Source organism: Seriola aureovittata, chromosome 24, assembly GCF_021018895.1.
Source record: "Seriola aureovittata isolate HTS-2021-v1 ecotype China chromosome 24, ASM2101889v1, whole genome shotgun sequence".
NCBI lineage: Eukaryota > Metazoa > Chordata > Actinopteri > Carangiformes > Carangidae > Seriola > Seriola aureovittata.
Window position 1 is genome coordinate 10,730,858 of NC_079387.1, and position 17,225 is coordinate 10,748,082.

Here is a 17,225-nt window from a genome sequence, read left to right on the forward strand (position 1 = left end):
TTTATTGATTGTAATCAATTAAAAGACCCCAGCATTTAATCCCTTTGTTAATCACTCTGGTGAACATTGGTTGTTTTTAAATGTGCTTAATCGACTTATCTTGGATTCAGGAAAATGTGTATCATAATCGTGGCTATGACATATGAGAAATACAATGACCCTGAAATAGATAAACAACTGAGATTAAAGTTGAAAACACTCAAAATGCTGAAGGCAGTGAAAAATGAGAGCGCTGTAATTCACCGCCTGGCCGCTGGGCGTCAGTGTGGCGCTGCGTCTGAAAACAGTCGCTTCTCTCTTTCTGCTGCTGTCAGCTCATCTGTATCCGTTTGTCTTTCCCGTTGATCTGCGGCGGAGTTCAGACTTTGAAAGTCCAATTAATGCAGGTAAGTGCCATAAAAAAAAAACTATTTTTATTGTCGCTGCGGTGTGTGGAGGTGTTGCTCCCTCACTGAGAGCTGCGTTGACTTCGGCCACTACTGGAAGAGGAGCGAAGAAGAAGAGGCACGAAAACTCGAGTTGTCCTGTGAAGGTTAGCTGGTGAAGCTAACAGTCGATGCATCCCTTATCGGACAAGTGTGGTGCTTAGACGGCTAATTAGTGTTTGAATTGAAGTCGATTAGTAAAGTATTTGTGATTTCATAATTATTTGAATATAATTAACCAGTGGTGTTTCGGTATTTATGTCTGGTTAATCGGAAAGTAAAAGCAAAGTCTCAAAACTTTAAACCAGTGTCCGAAGTTGGAACTAGTCGCCAGTAGCTGCTAGCTGCTAGCTTTGCTGTCTCATTCCTTGTGATTATTATCTGACTTTTGTCCTTTTTTTGACTGTTTTCTCTCAGTTTTTGATCATGAAGAGCACCAAAGAGGCCGTGCAGTCCGCTGCCAGAGAGTTCCTGCAGTTTGTCAACAGAGGGGTGTCTCCGTATCACGGTACAGTCTGAAAAACTATGAATTTATATTTTAACTCTCCAGATTTTTTCCAAAATGTCTATAAAAATTGAAGAAGAAAAAAAATTATTTTCCTCATACAATGACCATTGAAGGTATGTACTTCAAAGATGCATTTAAATGTTTAAATTACATTTTCCAACACAAAATCCTCTATTACAGTATGTGATTTAATATTCTAGTATTGATTTATATTATGATAAAATAAACTGTCTGGACACCACAATAATACACCCATATATATTAGATTAAGAGATCCCTCGGTATAAACAGTGTCTTTATTGAACACACCCACAAAAAGTAAGTGAAGCCAGAGATTTAATAACTGGTGGAACCTGAAACCAGCTGCTCCAGTAGCTGGTTTCAGACCTGCTCAGTGTCAGAAGCTGGATTTGATTTTGTCTGAAGTAGATTTACTTTGATGTTCAGGGTCAGCAGGACAAAGACCTGAAATGATCCTGGAAGAGACTTTGATAAACCTGGGAATTAATTCTCCCCTCGATGATGCCGAGCTGCCGTTTCCACCACACATAGAGCTGCATGTGTTGTTCTGGAGGGCAGCTTCTTCCTCTGTGGTGTCCACGGCAGGAGTTTGTTTGCAGGAAGTGTCTCTCCTCCAACCTGGTTTCATGGACTGGACTCCAGAGTTGATAACTGATTAGCTTCTGTGTCTGTTGACACACCGTGATTTGTGTCTTATAAGTTCAAATAGATTGTGTCTCTTCATTATTGTGACTTGGATGAAGATCTGATCCGACAGATTTAAACAGAAATGGAGGAAATTCTACAGAGTCACTTACTTTTCCTGTTAATGCTCTTTATCACTTTCCCCCCCTGAATATGTGACACATCTTTAGTTCTTGTCCTAATTGTCAAATTTTGTCCATTTTTAAACCTTCATGTTTAATGTTTTAGCAAAACCTTTGTGGATTTATTCACATTTCATTTATAATTTATAGTATTTTAGATTAACAGTTCAGATTCTGTTGGCTGTATTTGATATGAAAGACTTGGCAGCTGTTTGGAGTTTGATATGAAGCTCTCTCTCCTATAATGTGAAAACAAAGAGATGTGTGTGTGTCAGCGGTAAACAGGTTCCAGGTCGAGACGCCGCTCAGCTCCGCAGACGACTTTGAGCTCGAGATAAGAGAGTTTCTGCAGATGAAACAGATATTTCATAATGTCTCTCACCTTCGCACTCTGATCTCTGGCATCTGCCTCCAACAAATAAACAGCATAAAAGCAATAAAAATTAACTTTATTATTCATCATTAACTGCATTCCTGCTGGTCGTGCAGGAATTTCTTGATGTACGGAAATAAAGTTTTAAAAAACCAATGTTGGAGGAAGAAATGCACAAGCTGATTAAGGACTAAGACAAAAGCAGCTTCCAAAATAGGAAAATCAAAAATATATTTTAATGCAAACTAAGTGCTTTCCTACTAAGTTCAACATTATTATTTGCAGCTCCAATAAAGTGACTCAAGGAGGAAGAGCTTCATTTAATGACCATGTTGGAAGCAAATGAAACAGTCATGATTATTTTACTCATCGATACAATAATCTCTGAGTGAGAAAACCCTGATTTAATCTTCTCAAACAAAGACTCCACACCTTCAGTGTCGGGACGGAAAAACTGAAAAGTCCATCCATGTATTTTCTTCCGTTACTCCGGGGTGGCGTCGCGCTGGCAGCAGGTTAACCATGGCGTTCCAGACGTCCCTCTCTCCACCAACATTTCCCAGCTCCTCCCGGGGGATCCCGAGGCGTTCCCAGGCCAGATGGGATATGTTATCCCTCCGGCGAGTCCTGGGTCTCCTCCCAGTCGCACCTGCCCAGAAAACCTCCGAAGGAAGGCGCCCAGGAGGCGATCAGATGCTCGAGGGAGCTCCGAGCTCAGCGAACAGAAACATCGTCATCTCTCCCTCTTCTTCTCCCTGCAGTGGTGGAAGAATGCAAGCGGCGGCTGCTGGAGGCGGGATTCATCGAGCTGAAGGAGTCGGAGCAGTGGGACATCAAGCCGGCCAGCAAGGTGAGTTCACTCGTCTTTAGTGAGAGGAATAAACGTTTGTTTATGTGACATATTTGAAACGAATAAACTGAACTAGAATCTTTATCTCAGCTCTTCATCATCTCCCTCTCTGCAGTACTTTGTGACCAGGAACTTCTCCAGCCTCATCGCCTTCGCTGTGGGCGGAGGCTACCTGCCAGGAAATGGCTTCTCCATGATCGGAGCCCACACAGACAGCCCCTGCCTCAGGGTGAGAGCCGTTCGCCTCGTCAGAATAGCTGCGGTGTGAAACGGCAGCAGGTCGGATCACAGGAAGAGAAGCAGCTGAAATCAGAGGAGACGGAGTGAAGTGGTTTTTAATGTTGTTGTTGAGACGTGAGTTCGTCCCTCTGGAAACTGATCCGAGGAAATAAAAGCACATCACGTTTATGAAGAGTCAAATTATACAGCTGAAATAATTCTTAGTCTTTTCTTTATTTAGGAAGTGATCGATACTGATATTGACAAAGAGCAGCATTAAAAACTGGCATTTATTATGTCATAAAATTAAAGATATGACAGTAAATTCCTAATAATGAATAAATTATGGATGACTCTTAACCACTGTTGTTTTCCATTGCTAACAGTAAAGCACAACCATGAATTCTTCTTCTTCAGTATTTGACTGTAGGTGATCATGTGATCAATGGGCGGACATGTTGAACCGCAGCGGAGAGTCTGTCACAGGAAGCAGCTGCTTGATCAGAGGGTGAATGTTGTGTGTTTCAGGTGAAGCCGAGGTCTAAGAGGACGAAGCAGGGCTGTCTGCAGGTGGGGGTGGAGTGCTACGGCGGCGGCATCTGGAACACCTGGTTCGACCGTGACCTGACCATCGCCGGCCGTGTCATGGTCAAGGTTAGGATTATTAACGTTATTAATAATGTCAGGAAAACAATGCAGAGAAAAGCTTGAGCGATAAAAGCAGGTGTGTTCTTCCTCCTCCTCCCCCTCCTCCTCCTCCTCCTCCTCCTCCTCCTCCTCTTCCTCCTCCTCCTCCTCCTCCTCCTCCTCTTCCTCAGAGTGGCGGCAGGCTGCTCCACCGTCTGGTTCACGTCCCCAGGCCTCTGCTGAGGATCCCTCACCTGGCCATCCACCTGCAGCGGGACGTCAACGACTCCTTCGGCCCCAACAAGGAGAACCACCTGTGAGTAACGACGCCGCCGCTGAGTAAAGATGGTCGAGCTGAAACTGAACATGACGGCAAATTACAAAATCAATAATCAAAGATTAGGTTTGGACAAAAGGTTTTTTCCTCCATAATATTAAGTAAAGGAGAGAAAACCTGGTGATACTGAGAGTGACGCAGGAAGTTTAATGTTTGTTGTTTTACCACTTTAAACACGTTTTCTTACAAACTGCTGGGTTTTATTTTTGGAGTTTTGTCTTCGTCAGTATTTTGTTCACACTTCCTGTGTTTCCGCCTCAGGGTTCCCGTCATCGCCACGGTCGTCCAGGAGGAGCTGGAGACGGGTTGTGCGTCCTCTGGAGACGCCTCCGCCGCCGCCAACACGGTAAAAGCAACGCTCGCACACAACAACAACAACGCTCCGAGGAGAGCTTCAACATTTACTTCGTTTTAGTTCCCGCTTTATTTTCTATCAGCTGATATTTTAAAGTGAGACGTGACGCGTTGCGCCGTCGTCCCTCCTCAGGCGGAGAAGCACCACCCGGCGCTGGTGAAGGTGCTGTGTTCGGAGCTGGGCGTGGAGCCGGAGGCGCTGATGGACTTTGAGCTGTGCCTGACCGACACTCAGCCCGCGGTGAGTCGACCACTGACCGCCACCTGCGATCGTCCACTGTGACGCTTTCATTTTAAAAGTGATCATGATGATTGATCCTCCTCTGTTCAGGCTTTAGGAGGTGTGTACGAGGAGTTCATCTACTCTCCTCGTCTGGACAACCTTCACAGCTGCTACTGCGCCCTGCAGGTCACAACCTTTTTATGTTTTCGTCTTTACTGTCAGAGCTTTATTTCCCTCTGTCTCTTCCTCTTCTTCTTCTTCTCACTCTTCAGTCGGTTTTTATTCATTCTCTTTGAACTGATCTCGGTGTTGCAGCTTCTCTTCAGCAGGAAGCCTCACAGTGAAACGCTTGATTAACGAACGGTCACTTCCTGTCCGTGTCTCAGGGCCTGATGGCGTCCTGCTCCGGAGACTCTCTGACCAAAGATCCCAACGTCCGCATGATCACTCTGTACGACAACGAAGAGGTGAGTCGCCTGAACGCATCATTAGAAGCAACACGCCCTGTCGGCGGTTCGCAGCCTGGAGGTTTCAGGAGGGAGAAGAAGAAGAATAAAAAAGAACTGAAAAGTGTTGAACTAAAGAGTTTTCTGGTTGCTGCGTCTCTTTTGGATTTTTCTCTTTAATGAGTGATTGTGTGTGTGTGTGTGTGTGTGTGTGTGTGTGTGTGTGTGTGTGTGTGTGTGTGTGTGTGTGTGTGTGTGTGTGTGTGTGTGTGTGTGTGTCCGTGTGTCCGTGTGTCCGTGTGTGTGTGTGTGTGTGTGTGTGTGTGTGTGTGTGTCCTGTAGGTGGGGTCAGAGAGCGCTCAGGGTGCTCAGTCCAACCTGACGGAGCTCATCCTCACCCGCCTCTCCGCCTCCGCCTCCAACCTCACGGCCTTCCAGCAGGCGGCGCCGCTCTCCTTCATGATCAGCGCTGACATGGCGCACGCCATCCACCCCAACTACCAGTCAGTACCGACAGCACGACACACAGCGCTGCGCTTTATTGATCAGTCTGTCATTTCTGATTTGATGATTTCTCCTCAGGGAGAAGCACGAAGAAAACCACCGGCCGGCTTTCCACAAGGTGATCAGATTGATTATTGATTATTGATTATAAATCTACCTCCTGATCACGTGATATATAAAACCCCGTCCACAACTCACACTCCTGTTTCTGGATGTAACTTTTCTCTCAGGGGCCAGTGATCAAGTTCAACAGCAACCAGCGCTACGCCACCACGGCCGTCACCGCCGCCATCGTCAGGGAGGTCGCCAGCCAGGTTGGCGTGCCCCTGCAGGTACTGTGTGTGTGTGTGTGTGTGTGTGTGTGTGTGTGTGTGTGTGTGTGTGTGTGTGTGTGTGTGTGTGTGTGTGTGTGTGTGTGTGTGTGTGTGTGTGTGATTATAGATGAACTGTTTGCAGACGGAGGCTCAGTAGCTTTTCATCTCTTTGTGCGTCTTGAGTCACTCGGCAGCGAGCGCAGATCTCCTAGCAACGTGCCGGACGAGCTGCAGAACAACAGAGAGGAGAAGAAGAAGAAGAGAGAGAGAGTGAAGAAGAGACTATAAGAGATGATGAACATTCATTAGAAGAAAACAAAGTGATGCTGAAAGACCAGAAACATGTTTTTATTAGATCCTGTCAACATCAAATATCAAAGAACGTCTGAATTTAAACAGAGAAAATAGAGAATTCACTGAAAATGAAAATCAAGTTATTTTTTTATTCCATTCTAATGAAAAGAGAAAAAGGGAGGAAGATGGAAGACTGATAAAGAATGACCTCTGAATGGAGATGATAAGATAACGACGGGGGAAAGGTTGCGTCCGTTGCCTGGGGTGATGAGGTTTAATGACCTGAGCTGATTCTCATCAGCCGTGTAGACGACTTACTGTAACTCATAAAAACATCTTTTTCAGCGAGGCGGGAACAACTGGACGTTTGTACTTGATCTATTTCCTTTCATTTGTCTTTCATACTTACATCTTTTAATACTGAATTCATTAAGAGTTTTCAGTCCTCGTAGTGAAAACTGAAATGTGTCCAGTGGGTAAATGTGTTTCCTGTGCCGGGGATGGCGGCCATCTTGGAGAGAAACAGAACCTTGTTTCCACATTTGAACATTACTGCAGTTATCTATGTGGCAGAGTGAGTGAGTGACCTCTGACCCCTCCCCCTCCGCAGGATGTGATGGTCCGTAACGACAGCCCGTGTGGAACCACCATCGGACCCATCCTGGCCGCCCGCCTCGGCGTCCCCGTGGTGGACATCGGCGCTCCGCAGCTGTCCATGCACTCCATCAGGGAGATGTGCTGCACCTCCAGCGTCCTGCAGAGCACCACCCTCTTCAAGGTAAACAAACAAACGCACCTTTTGTCCCCGCGGTGCAGCGGAGGGATGTTTGTTTTGTTACTTCAGGACGAGCAGCAGCGTCGTGTTACAGCTGTTGCTTCTTTCAGTGAGTCGAGTCGAGTCACGTCGGCGGCACAAAGGAAACAAACTCACGCAGAGAGAAGTCGACTCACTTTAGATCTCAACAAAGAGATCTAAAGAGAAGGAGGGAGGAGCTTCACAAAGTCAGTTTCCTGCAGATAAAGCAACACACAAACACCAACAACACGTCTGATTCATGATCATCTGCTTCCAGCTTCACCACCGGAGGATTTGTCTGTTTTATATCCGTGTAAACTGAATATATTTGGTGTCGTTTTGATTTAATAGATGATAAAAATAAAGCTCTTAAAGGCGTCCTCCACGTGTGCAGCGGCTCCTGGCACCTAAACATGGATGGAAACAGTTTCAAATGTTTCCTGAAGGAAAAAACCTCACGGATTAGAAACTCTGAACAAACACAAGAAGAAGAAGCAGCAGCAGCTTTAAGTTCTGCTGCCGTGTAAAACTTGTTTTCTGCGGGTGATTTCCCGTCAGACGAGGTCTTTGTTTTTAATGACGTAGAATCGACAACATATAAAACTCTCTGTGCGACACGTTAGATTTGTGCCTTTGGTTTGAAACAATTCAAGCGTCCTCATCTCTGTTTCCTTTGACTTCGCTGCAGATGTTTGACATTTATCTTGACTTTAATTGTTTTAAATCACGCCCCCACTTCCTGTCTGCTTCCTCCTGCAGGGTTTCTTCCAGTTGTTCCCCGCAGTGAGGAGCACCCTGGTCGTGGATTAGGATCACACCTCATTTTCAACCTCAGAACACGCTGGGAGTGTTGCCGTGGAGACCTGTGCTGTGGACCTTCGTATTAATCACATACAAAGACACACAAGCACTTCCTGATCTTTAACCACCGTGAAATGAAATTGTTTTAGAAAATATTAAAATGCTGAACAGTCTTTTTCTTGAGTCGTCTCCTCTTCTCGTGTCTCGGCGACAAACGCAGGTGAAGGTGAGAGCGGGAGGTTTCATCCTGCGGCTCGGGTTTCATCTCACCTCCTCACTTTTAATAAAACGCTGATGTGCTGCTCTGCCAAGAGTCTGAGCAGGAGGAGATGAGATGGACTTCAGATCCGTGAGAGCCACGTCATGATGCAGAGAGGGAAGAGGATGAAAACACCTCCACACTGTAAAAAATGCCTGGTTCACAGTCTTTAGCTTTTATTATCAGATCTATCACCGTGTTTATCTGTTATTGAATCTTTATTTCATCAGGGTTAAAATCTATTTTCCAAGAGAGACCTGAGAACAAGAAGCTGTCACAACAGAGACGACAGCTGCACGATGCAAGAAACTAAGACACAAAGAATCAGCAGAAACATTTCCGACAGTCGGGGTGAAAGGATCTTCATCCTGCTGCGACGTCTTCCACAGATCAACGTCCTGGAAGAAGCAGAACTGTGACGATGACCTGCAGTGAATGAAACATGGCGGCTGGTGTTGAGACTCTGGATGTTTCAGGGCTGAATACAAATGATGCAGAAAATCAATTTAAAGATTTAACTGTAAGAATTAAAGTCCATGACAAACCTGAGTGGTCGAGATGTTTCTCGCCTCATGGTGAAAGAAAACACTGAAATATCACATTGACATAAGTATTCAGACACTTCCTCCAGTTCTCTTGAGATGTTCCTGCACCTTGATTAGAGTTCACCTGGTGATGAGCTTCACAGCTGACAGGACTCAGGTCTGATCAGGTCTGATCGGGTCTGATCGGGTCCAGCTCCGGGAGTCCTGGTTCTTCCAATCTCCTATTTAAGAAAGATGGAGGCCACTGAGCTCTGGGGTTTCTCTCTGATAAACACTGTCAGGTGTCATTATGCAAAAACTAATCCCTGCACAGCGACCTGTGACCTGTGACCTGTGACCTGTGACTGGGGGGGGGGGGCTCTGTCTGGTTGGTAATGCAGCCTAGGAGGAAATCAGTGATACTGTTGGACAGTGTGGATCTAGTAGGTATTTATGCTGTTTTTATTTGCTCAGTTCATTTCTTGCAGTGTGGCGCCTCCTCTTACCCGCCTTTCCGACCAACCTCTCCCTCTCCCTCTCTCTTTCTCACGCACGCACTCACACACACAAACACGCACACACCTCCTCTCCATCAGTCCCGATCAGCAGCAGCAGCAGCAGCAGCCTCTCCGCAGACATGGAGAGCTGGTAAAGGTGCAGCAGCAGCGGCGGCTCCCCCCTCCTCTCCTCCGGTGGATGCTGGATGTACCATGAGGTCTCCGCGGCTCTGGGCGGCTCTGTGCCTCCTCCTCACCGCCTCCTGCCGGCTCTGCGCGGCCGCCCGACACGGTAAGAGTCCGCGGATCGGGTCAGATCCGCGGCTGATGGAGACGGATGCACTTGTGTTTTTTAATGAACTCGGTGCTTCAGGCGGGAGGCGGCGCGTAAATCACGACTTCCCCGGTGAAAGCTCCGTGTTGCAGGGTTCCTATAGTAACTGTTGTACTCAGCAGCCAGTGTGGAGCGAGCTCGCAGCACTTCATGGCTCAGTTCAGATCTTATTTCCAACATTCATCCAGGGTGTTTTAAAATATACAGGTTTTCCTGCGGAGTTTGGTTGTAGTTTCATCCTTAAAATAAAGGAGCAAATCATTCAGCTGTAACATTCATATAATAAACCTCCAATCAGGTTTATTCTGCTGTGAAAACTGATCAGTTCTGCTTTCTGTGGAGCCAATAGATAAGCTGTAGATCAATGAGATCAATGTAATTCATCTTCCAGCCACCTTTGCTTTTCCTGCCCCTGATCTGTTTACACTGACGCAAATACTCTGAGCAGGATGTGTCTGACTGCATGAGTCAATCACTCTGTTCAGTCTGCAACGACAACAAACTCACAGCCACATCTGTGTCTGTATCCAGGAGAAAGTAGAAATCTTCTCCCTCTAAATCTACAGCAACATTCCTCATAATAATATGATCTTTTGATCTCTTGATTCCATTTGAGGTGAATAGATTATAGATTATAGATTATAGAATAATGTTCCATGAAGCAGAAACACCAATCTTCCTACATTATAGGCCTCATATTGTCAGTAAAATATTAACTAAGATCATGTGAACATATGGAGACTGTATATCTATATCACATAACTTCATTTAATTTGTTTTAAGAAAGAAAATAACTTTATAAATGTTAAAGATGATAATGAAAAGGATGGAGGGATATTGTGTAAATTGTGATGATTATTGGGGAGATAAAATCACGTTTAGCTCTTTTAATGTAACGTCATATTAACATCCAGAAGTATTTCATTATAGATTCATGATTATGTTTCAGGAATATTTAGTTAAAGTAGAACTGCAGCAAAACATTACCATTACAAGGTCTATTGAGTAGCTGTCCTGGAGCTTTCAGTCATATCAGACAGTCTTCTGGGCCTTTGCCTGCGAGGTCCATGCAGCGATCTGCCTGTGGTTTTAAGACCAGTATAGTTTCACTGCTGGTCCCACAGCGACGCCAGATTATAGAGACGTGATAGAACATTACTGAGACATTAAGTCTGTAATTGACTCATAAGCTGTAAGATCTCAACATCCTGAGAGGAAGACTTTCAGAAAGATGAAAAGTTACACAGCGATCTCCCAAAAAAGATGTTTCAACTGTCTCTTCAGCTGCTGGTATTTCCAGCTGAAAACAAAATGAAAATGTCAGTAAATGACAGTAAAGTCTAGAAACATATATATAATCTTTTAGCCACAGTTTCAACCCTCTCTAAAGCTCCATGACTCCAGCGTACGGTGTTTAATTAGTCTCTTTAATAAGAGTGGCTAAAAGATTATTCAGATTTATTTAGATTTAGATTATCTGAAATGAAACGCCACACCTGTGCTGCACTCACACAGGTAGACTGTCCGAGTAAAAAACCCCCGCAGGAACATTAAAGCAGCATCATGACTCATAACTGACCTCTCGGCTCACAGTAATTACACCGGTTTCCTGTTTCCTTCATGCACTTAACGCAGTACAGCGTTTCAGCACCGCGGAGAGCGACCAGAGTGTTTCAGCACCGCGGAGAGCGACGACTAAATCCTCTTCATCCACCAGTTGCTTCCAGCTGCTTTTTTTAATCTGAAAACATGATTCAATTACATCCCTCATGGATTCATACAGAGATTTTATTATTTCCTCAGTGAAATTATAATATTTCAAGTTATTTTAATACATGAAGAGACTCTGGATGTCTGTCTGTGGAGTTTACAGTTTAATGTTGTTTCTAGTCTCAAGCTTTGATGTTTTCTCTTGGATTTCTGAAGATGTGATGGTGAAAAAGCTCCTGGTTCAATCTTTACTTTCGCTCATTACTGGATATTTTTCTTCCAACAGCAGCACTGTGTTAGTTTAGAGCGTCTATTTCCATATGAATCAGTTGGTGCTCCAGCAGGACGGTGTGTGTTCAGTCAAAATAAATCAGTGTGTGTGTGTGTTGTGATGAAGGAACATGTCAGCCAGTGTAATCGGAGTAAAGTTTAGAGTTCAAAGGTCAACTGAGCTGAGGAGGGTTCTGACCCGGCTGCCTCTGCTGCCACTCAGCAACACGACGCAGGTTTAATTCTGTCCGTTCCAGGCTGACTCATTCCACCTTAAATACCCTCTGGCAGGCGGCAGAGCAGAGGACGAGCTCACACTCTCTCACAGCAGCAGCCACAAACGCCAGCGGCACCATTACCACAACGACACTGAATTCAATCTGGAAGTTAATGGACGATAAAAGCAAAGCACAGAGACACTGATGATGATGATGATGATGATGATGATGATGATGATGATGATGATGGCGGCAGGCTGGAGTTGATCGTGAGTCAGCCTGATTTTTTTAAATTAGGTAATTGCACAGTTTTGGCAGTCGCAGAAAAACTGTCTGAAAGAACTGATGTCTTTTCAACACTGTGATTATTTGCTTCATTTAAAGGCCAAATTTATATTCCACATTTCCTTCTTCCACTGAATTATGATCTGAATCATCCTGTTAAAGATAAAGTTTTAGTCTGAAACAAGTTCCCATGTTAAAGTTTAACGCGATTAAAACTAAAACTACTTCGATAAGTTTGTTTAAGATTTAAGTTGAGATTAGATTGTAGTGTTGTAAAATCACTGTTGACTTTTTCACTTCTGAAACGAAGCCACTGCCTCAACAGTCACGCTTCAGTTTCCTGTTACAGATGACTGTTGTGTAGATGTGATTACTGCCAGACACGATGAAACAAACGGATTATTCTGTGTAAAACAAACATTTTAGATATGGACGTTTATTCATTTAGCCTGTCAGAGGTCAGAGGTCATCGGGCAGCAGTCAGACGTCGTGTTGCAGCCTCGACAGAGAGAGAGAGAAGGATTTCTCAGGCAGGGATGAATCAAGAATCCTGGACCATGTTTCTCCTCGTCTGGTTTGGAAAAGCAAAGATGTGACGGACTGATGTGATTGTAATTGTAGACGCCACTCAGCATATTTGAGCTTTTATTTTGACACAACGACCACAGCCCAGAAAAACAAAATGGAGCCGGTGCTGTATGTAACCTCAGAGGAAACCCTGTGTGATGGAGCCAGACGGCGACTCTCCACTCTACCTTCCCTCTCTAATTAGATCCAACTGGAGGATTCACTTTTGTTATTGAGACGGGGAGAGAAGCCGGAGGAGTTTCCCCTGAGAAACATAAAGCGCCTGAAGAGGCTGTAAAATCTTGGGTTATAATCAGAATATGATCCCAGATCAGTTTCAGGTTGCAGAAAATACTGTTTCATGTTCATACAAACAAAAGCAGCTGAAAATGGAAGAAACGAAGCTCTAAAGTTACAGCCTGCGCTTTTTATTCTTCAGCTTTTTCATTAGAAATCTGACAGAAAATATTAATTCATGCTATAAACTCAGCACTTTCTTTTAATAAATGATGCGTATCAGATCATGTTTGATCATCAGCACTAATAGTATTTCCCAATGAACCGACTCCAGAGGGTTAAAATCATGATGGAAGTTATTAAGTGGGACTTTGTAACTAAGAAACAACAAAATGTACTTTTTATAAATGAAGATTTGAGTTTTTATGGCTCCTCTCTTCTGCTTGTTGTTAAACTGCTTTTTAAATTGATCTGATGCAGATTTAATATCAGAACCTGATAAAAGAAAGTAAGGACATGAAGACCTGGTTCATAAATCTGCAGTGAGACGAGGTTCACATGAACTAACTGCTCATGTTGTAACAGTGTGTGTGTCGATCAGAGTTACACCCTGGTGATGAGTCGCTGGTGTTGTGTGTTGGAGGAGCTGACGGAGATCTTCTGGAAACAGACAGTCGAGGAGGGAGGAGAGGCGAGGAGAGATAAGATGGGAGGGAGGGAGGGATGTGTGGGTGGAGGAGAGAGAGGACGGAGCAGAGATTAGTCATCATGTGGAGTTTGGACGGAGGCGGCGGACGGATGGAGGGATGGAGGGATGGAGGCAGAATCTCTCAGTTCTATGTTTAGCTGCGTCTCAGCTTTCTGGTTTAATGGAGATTCCCTCTCTGAGCGGCTGCGTGTCGTCATGTTCTCCCCACTCTCACTGACTCTATAGGTTCCAGGAGAAAGAGAGAAGCTCCGTCGTCTGTCAGGGTGGAGGAGGGAAGAAAATCCCCTCTTCAGACACTGTTTCAGTGATGTCACATTAGCACCTGAGGGAACTGTGACGTCACTCTTTCATGCTGAAATCTTACCTGCGTCCTGCATCAGAGAGGAGGGAGTGGAAGCACCGTGTGTGTGTGTGTTTGTGGTTCTGTCGTACAAAGTGTGTTTTCTTAACTTATCACAGGAAGTGTGAATAATACAGAGGATTGTATAAATCCTTAATGAAAACTCAAGGCAAACAGAACGCAGCCTCACATCTGCTGCTGTTTACCGCCTCGCTACAGATTAGGGCTGAGGAAAAGGTCAACTGTAACACACACACACACACACACACACACACACACACACACACACACACATTCAGAGACGCTTAGCAACACAACCTTGACATCCACCGTAGCTGACTGTTCCAGCCGGGGTTTCCCCAACTCATGTCTGAATATATTCAGTTTCTAAAAGTGTAAGACGTCTTCTCTCAGCTCTTTGTTAGTTATTAGAAAAAGAACAACATTTAAAAATCGTCCTGAACCATCAAGTGTTTGTTTGTCTGTTTGGCCACTTTCAGTGACGTCTGTATCACAGCTGGTGAAATATGTGTATGAATGAAACCATAACTTCGTCAGTGCTGATGAAGTTTTCCGCCTGTTTCTCTGCAGGCTGCTTGTTTGAGAAGAAGCTCTGTCCCAGAGATCAGCTGTGCAACGATGGTGAGTGTTTGTGTTTCACATTTACATCACACACACTCTGTTACTGACCTGGAGCCATAAGAACGATAGAAATATCACGGTGTCGTCAGGTATAAAGAAGAGAAACATAGAATAAAAATGTTTTGTCAGTCAGTCTCCTCTCTCCACGATGCGATGGCTGCTTTGTTGTGACATCACAAAGTTCAGGAAGTCCTGACGGCTGGTTTTAAGGCTCAGTTTCTGAATACAGGCTGTGTGTTTCTCTGTGGCCTGAGGCTTTGATCCTGTGACACTACGTCTTCTGTCCATCAGTCAGAGCTGGTTCACTGTCCGTAATCCCTCCGTGGTTCCTGCTTCCTTCCTGTCAAAACATGACGAGGATGTCATTACAGGAGCGTGCACGTGCACGGGCGTGCACCTGTGTGTGTCAGCCTTCAGAGACGGCTGCATTATTGATGGCTGTGTGTTTCTGTGTGTTGCTGTGTGTTGCTGTGTGTTGGTGTGTGTTGGTGTGTGTTGGTGTGTGTTGCTGTGTGTTGGTGTGTGTTGGTGTGTGTTGGTGTGTGTTGGTGTGTGTTGGTGTGTGTTGCTGTGTGTTGGTGTGTGTTGGTGTGTGTTGGTGTGTGTTGGTGTGTGTTGGTGTGTGTTGGTGTGTGTTGGTGTGTGTTGGTGTGTGTTGGTGTGTGTTGCTGTGTGTTGGTGTGTGTTGGTGTGTGTTGCTGTGTGTTGCTGTGTGTTGCTGTGTGTTGGTGTGTGTTGGTGTGTGTTGGTGTGTGTTGGTGTGTCCCCCCCGAGGACGTTATGTTCCCTGTTCCCAGAGTCGGTTCCACGGACGGGGACGATGCTTGAAGGAAGTGCATGTACTGAAAGACAAGTAGAGAGTAACAGCACACACAGTTATTCCAGGTTGCATTCAAAAAATTAGAATTTTATGTTTTTCAACATCTGGAATATTTGAATAAAAATGAATTTGAATCCAGAATTCTTTTGAAAAAAACAGTTTTACGTCTTTAAACATCAATTTTAATCAAATTCAGCAGATCACATCTCAATACTGTGTTTCAGTGTGAGTCATCATCGGAGTGTGTGTGTGTGTGTGTGTGTGTGTGTGTGTGTGTGTGTGAAATGTGTGTGTGAGGTTCACGACAGAGAGAGAGAGAGAGAGGCTGTGATAACCAAAGGGACGGGGCGAGCGACAAAGCCAGAGAATAGAGCGAGAGTGGAACATAAACAAGGTCTCCCTCCGTCAGCTGCTCTGTGGCCAATCCCAGCTCAGCCTGGCCGTCGCCACGACAACGGTGACATCACTTGCCTGACGACTGTGTGTCTCCCTCGTGTGTGTGCGCGTGTGCGTTTGATGAGAGATGGGGGGGGGAGAGAGGTGATGACTCACCAAGGGCCACACACACACACACACACACACACACACACACACACACACACACACACACACACACACACACACACGGTTATATTGGTGCAGGTGTGGAGATGTTCTGCTGTGAATGAAACTGGAGAGACGCCACTACAGATGAGATATTGAGATATTTAATGTCCAGATAATAAAACGTGATGAAATCCTGGAGGACGTGAACGACGTCTTCTGCTCTGACTTCTCTTCCTGTGCAGACGGTTTGTTCGGACAGTGCCGGGCTCCTCAGCGGGAGCCGGTCCAGTACCAGGTGTCTGTGCCCGTCCTGCACAAACTGCAGGAAGTCCTCAAAGACCTGATGGTGCAGGGTGAGTGTCCGTCTCTTTCACGCTGCTGCTTCCAAAAGAGAAGAAGTTTGACTGACTGATGTTTCCTCTCGCCCTCTGGCCGCTCAGGTCTGACGTGGAGGGACGACGTGACCCAGGCGATCATCAGCCGCGAGCTGAGTCGTGTTCCCACCATCAGCTCCTCCTCCACGCTTCATGAGAGGACGCCCAAACAGTGAGTCCAGTAAAGACCAGTGCGGCGACCAAATCAGCACGTTGTAATATTTAACAGCTCTCGTTTCCCAGGCCCTCCAGACTGCCCGGTCAGCGTCGGGTCCAGGGGCCCGAGGATCCGGCGGACCCCGAGACGATGCAGCAGTATGTGGACTACATGATCCTGGATCCCTCCCGATCCTCCGTCCACATGCAGACGCCGCTGCTGGACCCCTACACCTACCACCAGGTAGACAAAAGACGGAGAGGGACACAAACAGCAGGCGGCCTCCTGGTGGTTCGAAGGTGACGTGTGTTGTTTGTGGTTGCAGCAGCAGTACGGCTACCAGGAGGAGGAGGAGCGCTCCCTCAACTCTCTGGACGATAATCCAGCCTTCCCGCCATTCGCCTCGCCCTCTCGCTCCAGATCCAGAGGAACTCTGGACCGAGACCGTCAGATTCTCCAGGACCTGGTGTCCTTTTACCTCACCTCCCCGTCCTCCTCTTCCTCCTCCTCCTCCTCCTCCTCCTCCTCCTCACCTGTGCAGTCCCTCTCCCGCCACAGGGGAGCAGCTGCAGCTTTCCCCTCTTCACTGTCTTCCTCATCCTCCTCCTCCTCATCCTCCTCTTTCTTCCCCGAGCTGGACTTCCCTCTGGACTACGGTGAGGACTACGTTTCCCAGATGTCCCAGCTCAGCAAACAGAAACAGCAGCAGGAGCAGCAGGAGCAGGCGGAGAAGAAGGCACAGAGGGAACACAACGCCCTGTCAGGGCTGGACGGTGAGAGAGGAGGGAAGAAGTTCAGAATGTAAAAAGTACCACATGTAAAAAACGTATGTCCTTCC

At 45.9% G+C, this 17,225-nt stretch overlaps 2 protein-coding genes and 1 long non-coding RNA gene across 7 annotated transcripts in view; 2 read left to right on the forward strand and 1 right to left on the reverse strand.

The window, feature by feature from the left end:
* The first annotated feature begins 263 nt into the window (after window positions 1-263).
* On the forward strand, window positions 264-8,071 carry dnpep (aspartyl aminopeptidase). Of its 2 annotated transcripts, none has more exons than XM_056370587.1 (15): window positions 264-386; window positions 843-933; window positions 2,895-2,983; window positions 3,099-3,212; window positions 3,731-3,856; window positions 4,021-4,145; window positions 4,428-4,512; window positions 4,654-4,761; window positions 4,852-4,929; window positions 5,130-5,210; window positions 5,532-5,692; window positions 5,772-5,811; window positions 5,924-6,025; window positions 6,912-7,079; window positions 7,857-8,071. In XM_056370587.1, the coding sequence occupies exons 1-15, from the start codon at window positions 381-383 to the stop codon at window positions 7,905-7,907; spliced, it is 1,425 nt and encodes a 474-aa protein (XP_056226562.1). In that variant the 5' UTR covers window positions 264-380; the 3' UTR covers window positions 7,908-8,071. The 2 variants fall into 2 exon arrangements, with proteins under 2 accessions (XP_056226562.1, XP_056226563.1); XM_056370588.1 differs by lacking the exon at window positions 264-386 and adding an exon at window positions 490-532.
* Window positions 8,072-8,203: 132 nt separating this feature from the next.
* Window positions 8,204-9,405, reverse strand: LOC130165375 (uncharacterized). Its single transcript, XR_008826784.1, has 4 exons — window positions 9,264-9,405; window positions 8,827-8,923; window positions 8,703-8,745; window positions 8,204-8,583 (listed from the first exon to the last, which is right to left on the reverse strand). It is a non-coding gene; the product is annotated as an uncharacterized LOC130165375 (long non-coding RNA).
* ptprnb (protein tyrosine phosphatase receptor type Nb) overlaps window positions 9,232-17,225 on the forward strand; it is a 17,159-nt gene continuing 9,165 nt past the window's right edge. For 2 of the 4 annotated variants that reach the window (XM_056370582.1, XM_056370585.1), the window contains exons 1-6: window positions 9,233-9,470; window positions 14,440-14,490; window positions 16,099-16,209; window positions 16,297-16,402; window positions 16,474-16,630; window positions 16,713-17,160. In XM_056370582.1, the coding sequence (XP_056226557.1) occupies window positions 9,392-9,470; window positions 14,440-14,490; window positions 16,099-16,209; window positions 16,297-16,402; window positions 16,474-16,630; window positions 16,713-17,160 (952 nt within the window). In that variant the 5' untranslated portion in view covers window positions 9,233-9,391. Of the gene's footprint in view, window positions 9,471-14,439; window positions 14,491-16,098; window positions 16,210-16,296; window positions 16,403-16,473; window positions 16,631-16,712; window positions 17,161-17,225 lie in introns of all 4 variants that reach the window. The other 2 variants (XM_056370584.1, XM_056370583.1) reach the window with 2 other exon arrangements.

What these genes read in the sequence shown, in the direction of transcription:
- dnpep (XM_056370587.1), top strand. An exon ending in CCGGCCGTGTCATGGTCAAG is followed by an intron (nt 3,857 to 4,020) that starts GTTAGGATTATT and finishes CCTCTTCCTCAG; the next exon opens with AGTGGCGGCAGGCTGCTCCA. An exon ending in CTCTGTACGACAACGAAGAG is followed by an intron (nt 5,211 to 5,531) that starts GTGAGTCGCCTG and finishes TGTGTCCTGTAG; the next exon opens with GTGGGGTCAGAGAGCGCTCA.